Source organism: Nomascus leucogenys, chromosome 12 (assembly GCF_006542625.1).
Source record: "Nomascus leucogenys isolate Asia chromosome 12, Asia_NLE_v1, whole genome shotgun sequence".
Taxonomy (NCBI): Eukaryota; Metazoa; Chordata; class Mammalia; order Primates; family Hylobatidae; genus Nomascus; species Nomascus leucogenys.
Genome location: NC_044392.1, coordinates 43,019,503 through 43,025,151, shown reverse-complemented (window position 1 = coordinate 43,025,151; position 5,649 = coordinate 43,019,503). Strand labels below are relative to the sequence as shown.

The window sequence follows — 5,649 nt, the reverse complement described above, 5'->3', positions numbered from 1 at the left end:
AAAGAACAAAGCTTCCGCAGCATAGAAGGGGACGCCAGTGGGTTGCCCTGCTGGCTGGCGTGGACAGCTTTTGTTCCCTTATTTGTAACCTCTCATGTCCCGTTTCTGTCCTATCAGAATGCCCTTTTCTCAATCCTCCCTGTGATTGGTTACTTTTAGAATCCTGCTAATTGGTCCATTTTAGAGAGCACTGGTTGGTTTGTTTTACAGAGTGCAGATTTGTTCATTTTACAGAGCTCTGATTGGTGCATTTTACAAACCTCTTGCTAGCTACAGAGCACTGATTGGTGCGTTTTTACAGAGCATTGATTGGTGCATTTTACAAAACTCTTGCTAGCTGCAGAAAAGTTCTGCAAGTCCCCACTCAACCGAGGGAGTCCAGCTAGCTTCACCTCTCACTATGACCCTTTAAAGCTAGACTATAGCTGTAGTAAGCCAAAGGTGGTTTTCTCCAAAGGAGTTTGGAACAGAAATAAAGAAAACATAATTTTTTTGGCTAAGTGGAAACTATTTTAGCAAGAAGAGGAGGATCTACAATATCAAATAAAGGGGGAAAAAAAAGGAAGAAACTGTAGATGACTCTGAAAGAAAACACTTAACTTGGCAGTTACAGCAACTCAGATAGTTTTTACTGAGAAAATGAATTTGCAGCTAAGAGATCTTGCCAGAGATCTACAAATAGGGAACACTGTCCTCAAGGAACTTACAAAGAGAAGGGGAGGAAAAACAAAAATAACCAATGCTGTGAGTAAAGTGTAAAGTGGATCTCTGCATAGTTCCTTTTATTATAGCACTAGGAAAGGCTTCCTGAGGAAGAAACATCTCAGTTGAGCCTTCAGGGCTAGAAAGTCATCCAGGCAGAGACAGATAAGAAATTACATCCAAAAGGCTCTGCATCTCTGCAAATACAGTGATCCTGGCAAAATTATATTTGGTTTTCTTTGACAAATGGTATTTAACCAGAAGCAGACAAAGAAAAGTTTTAAATTAGGAAGCCAAAGGGAGTCACCATTAAGTCATATGTATTATATTTCATTTATTTTGAGACACATTCTTTCCAACATTTTAATGTGTGTAAAATCTGGGCGAATCATACTGTTAGTACAGTCTCATAATAAATTTACAGTTTTAAGTACTTTTTTGCTGATGTTTAAATAATAATTTATTTTAAAATACATGAAAACTCTGATTTCATCAGATTTGATAATCATTTGAAGTATGATAAGATTGACTTTTGGGCTGATATCTTGGGCTTCTTGGTACTTATTGCAAATGTGAGAGGAGACATGATGACGGCTCATGGGATATTCTGATATGACCTGTTAAAAACAGAAGAACAAAAGAGCTCCACATAAGAGATGCTGGTACACCAATGGTCATAGTAATATTATTCATGATAGTTAAAAGTGAAAGCAACCCAAGTGTCCATAGATAGACAAACGGATGAACCAAATGTGTTATACGCATATGGTGGAATATTGTTCAGTTTCAAAAAAGGAAGGAAACCCTGTCACATGCTACAACGAGGATATTACACTAAATGAAATAAGTCACAAAAAGACAAATACTTTACAATTTTACAATTCCACTTATATAAGGTACCTAGATTAGTAGAATTCATGGAGACATAAAGTAGAACTATCCTAACCAGGGCCTGGAGAAGTGGGGAAATGGGAACTTGCAGTATAATAGGAATAGAGTTTCAGTCTTGCAAGACAGAAGAGTTTTGAAGATTGCTTGCAGAACAATGTGAACACACTTAACACCACTGAACTGTACACTTAAAAATGGTAAAGATGGTAAACCTTATGTTATGTGTATTTTAACAGAATTTTTTTTTAAGTCCACATAAAAGGGATGGGAGTTTGGGGAAAGGATATGGTGAAAGGATTGAGGATAAACAATTTTTAAATAGATAAAATGGTAAAACAGAGTGGAAGGGTGAACAGAAAAGACATATTAAAAAAAAAAAACCCACAACTCACCGGCGCCTCATATACCATAATGCAAGGCATAGCAAAAGGAGCAAGGAAGGCACTATTATTGCCAAAACAATTGAGCCAATGGAGGTGGGGTTTCCTGGCAATTGAGAGAGGACAAAAGGATGTCACTTCAGATCCTATACGCAGAATTCCTTGGCCTTCCTTTGCCCACCTACTTCCAATGCATGGTCATTTCCAACTTCCTCTCTCTCATATTCCTGGCCACCATATATCCATCCTTTGATCCCCTCTACCCAGTTTACAGGTCCTTAATTCCTACCTTTTTGATAACTTGGATTATCTATTTTTACTCCTGTTGGGATTGGGGTCCTGGAAATCAATCAATCAATCTCTCTTTCCCTCTTTCATCTCTCAAGCTCTATTCTTCCCCAGTGCCTCCCTCTATGCCTGAAGATCACTTCCTGGCAGGTCCAGCCTGGGCCCCTGCTATTTCTTACTCCAGTAGAGGATGATGTCCTGGCCCTCTAAACTGCTGTGCTTCACTCGACAGGACAGGCCAGCCGCCTCCCCATCTGCCACATCCAGGGTTGCTCGGAGATACCATGTCCAGTTAGCATTGGGCAGGATGTCCCCTAGCTGAGTGCCCTGCTGCTCCTGCTCATCCCGCATCCACATCACCCACACGGGCTTTGGGTAGAATCCTGAGACATGGCACACAAGCTGTAGACGGCCAGGTCCAGGACTGGGGCCACTGGACAGCCAGGCCTCAGGCTTCACTAAGGCAGGAAGGGGAAGAAAAAGTGTCATGTTATAACTCGAGTTCAGAGGTTATGAACTCAGAAACCTACAAGATTGGACAGCGACCCCATTCACTCCTTTGGGAAACAAATAACTTGTTATTTAACCTCCTATCCTTGGATATCTTCCTACTCTTGATCTTAGAGGAGGTGGTGGGAAGTGAAATAACAGCAGGACTAACCTTGTCTTTGCAGATCTGCTTTTCCTGCATTGAGGACGCCCAAGAGATATCGGGGGCAGGTTTCATAGAGGAGAATTCTCACAGTTTCCATGATACCTTGATATTGTATGATTAGTGCACAGAACTTCTGTGCCCTGCTGCCACCTTCTGGGGAAGGCACACATGAAGCATTCTTGATACTCAGGAAATCCAATCCTCCTAGAGCTCCCCTCAGGAAGCTTACTATGGCACCTCCAGAATGTAGCTCACAGCCTGCTATGCCCTGGATCTCAAAGGGGTCTATGTAGAGGGAAAACAGACAGCAAGTTATTAAACACAAATAAGAAAAAAGGCATGAGAAAAGAACCTAGGATTTTAGATTTTGGTGGGGATAAAGTTATTGGGTGTAAAATGATGATGAGCTAAAAACTAATGATAACATTTAGACATTTTCAGAAACAAGAGCATTGAGAAAAATATACATGCAACGAAGACAAAGGTATGTGATAAAGGAGTACAGTGAGTATGAATGGAGAGGTGAGGCAGAGTGTGGTGCAGTCAGGAGTGCAGCTCTCCAGAGTGAGTGGAGGTTCCCAGCAAGAGGAGGGTGCAGGGAGGAGATGACTGAAAAGATGGATTAGGGGAGAAAGCCACACGTTAGCTCACTCAGGCACAGGGTAGGAGAAGTAAGGGCCCTTGAGGAGAAGTTTCACATAAGACAAACCAGCAGCTTGTTACAAAGTGGAAGACAGTCTGAGAGTAAGAGACGAGTGCAGAGGCAGCAAGAATCTAAAATATGAGGTGTGATGGTGTGAAGCTGGAGTGAGAGACTACTCAAGAAAAGTGTGTGCATGCAGTTGGGTAAAATAGAAAGGAAGGGAAAAGCATCAGAGAGAGCAACACTTTGCAAAAAAGAGAGGAAAGAGAGTCCTTGAGAATCTTCCCAATTCAGTGTACTAGACTCACATTTCATCTGGAAATCACCGGCAAAGTCTTGTACTTCTCGAGCGAATCCAAAGATGTAGACTCGGAATATCTCCTCTAACTCAGCAACCTCCTTATCACTAAAGTTACCTTTAGACCAAGGCTTCAGGAATATGGCAGTGCCTGAGTCGCTATCCCAGCCATGAATCTGCAAATCATCCAACCAGCCTGAGCCTTGAGTTTGTGCCCAGGTACTGTTGGTAAAGGACGAGGTCTGGATGACGTGAAAGGAGGTCGGCCCCTGGAAGGCTGTGAAGAGTGGAAAAGCAAGATGGTGAAGATAAAGAGAGAAGCAGGAGACAATTAGGAAGAATGGGAATGAAAATGATTTAGAAAACAAGAACCTAGATGCTAAAGAACACAGGAAGTCTGACACATTTGATTGCCTTAAGGCTTCAGGCTCTAGTTCCAGCCACCAGAATGGCTGAAGAGGGCTGGAGACAGAAAGACCCAGACAGACCCTTAGTGTCCAATTGCACCTAGGAAAGCCCTGCTTGCTTTTTAAAATCCAAACCCCTGCACTAGTTCTCGGAGCTGCCAGAGTGACTCTTACCATGTTCACTGTTACCACCGGGAAAGAGAACAACTAACAGTTGAAATGGCAGCAGCAGCATTTCACTGGGAGATGCAACTTCTTACTGGCAGAGCTGGTATTTGATCTCCAATTTCAGCAAAGCTTTTCCTTAGTACCCTGTAGTGACTTCTTCTCTCTTCCAACTGACAAATCTCTTCCTCATCCAAACTGCTTTTCAGAGAAAAATGTGCCTCCCACAGCCCTGAGCCTCTTACCTCACCTTTTATTTCCCTCAAGCCCTGACTTTTGGAGTTTCTCTTACCCCCTGACTTCCAGCCGCTCTCCCTGTCCTCAGCTTCCTTCATACCTCCTTGGAAAAGCCCCCATATGATTCTGCATTTTCATTTCACCTTCCTTAGCCTTTATTCCCACATCTATAGGATGAGATGGTGATATTAAACAATTGCTAAACTTTTAGTCTGCTTTAACCTAGAAGGATGCTTTTGGTTTATCCACCTCACTTAGTCTCTCCCCGTCCCAGCTGCCTTATCTTCTCTGGCACTCTGTTACTGCCCCTTCCCAATGTTTTCAGTGTCTTCTCTTTCTTATATTGCCCTCTTTGTCTGGTGTTCCTTACCCCACATTCTAAACTGGCTGTGAGTGTGCATGTGTGTGTCTGTGTCTGTGTGTGTGTGTGTATGTGTGTGTACCAATATTCACTTACATAAAGGCAAAGCATTTAAAACATTGCCTGTACTATGGCACTACAAACCAAAATGCCAGAATCAAATATAATAAAGACTGAAGTTTATAATTCAAACAAAATTATACTATAGCAATATTTGAGGGAAAAAATGACAATTGCTGCTAGCATATGACCTTCTCTTCAGGAGCTCTTGCCTATGGAGTTTTCAGCAACAAATATTCATGAGATAAACAGAACTCTAGGAGCTATGCTATGTGCACCTCCAGCCTAAGTCAAAGATAACATTTTGGATAAGGTTCTATAAGCATCAGAGCTTTCTTCTTCTCTTGTAATATCTCATAACTGCTGTCTACATTTGGGCCTTCATATCACCACATGAGGTATTAATAATAGAGCAAAGAGGTCACTTTTTTTTATACAAAAAGTTCAGAGATACTTGTTTTAAGATGTCACCTCCTATCTTCTTGTATGCCCATGAAAAATTTTAAGAAGAATTTTTGGATTTTCTCCATTTAGGAAAAAATCACATATTTGCAGAGATCTA

General features: G+C 41.7%; 1 protein-coding gene across 1 annotated transcript; it reads right to left on the bottom strand.

The window, feature by feature from the left end:
* Positions 1–1,016: 1,016 nt before the first annotated feature.
* Positions 1,017–4,605, bottom strand: CD1B (CD1b molecule). The gene is made up of 6 exons (XM_003258651.4): positions 4,439–4,605; positions 3,868–4,134; positions 2,923–3,201; positions 2,441–2,719; positions 1,986–2,079; positions 1,017–1,319 (listed from the first exon to the last, which is right to left on the bottom strand). The coding sequence occupies exons 1-6, from the start codon at positions 4,497–4,499 to the stop codon at positions 1,298–1,300; spliced, it is 1,002 nt and encodes a 333-aa protein (XP_003258699.1). The 5' UTR covers positions 4,500–4,605; the 3' UTR covers positions 1,017–1,297.
* Between the last annotated feature and the right edge of the window lie 1,044 nt (positions 4,606–5,649).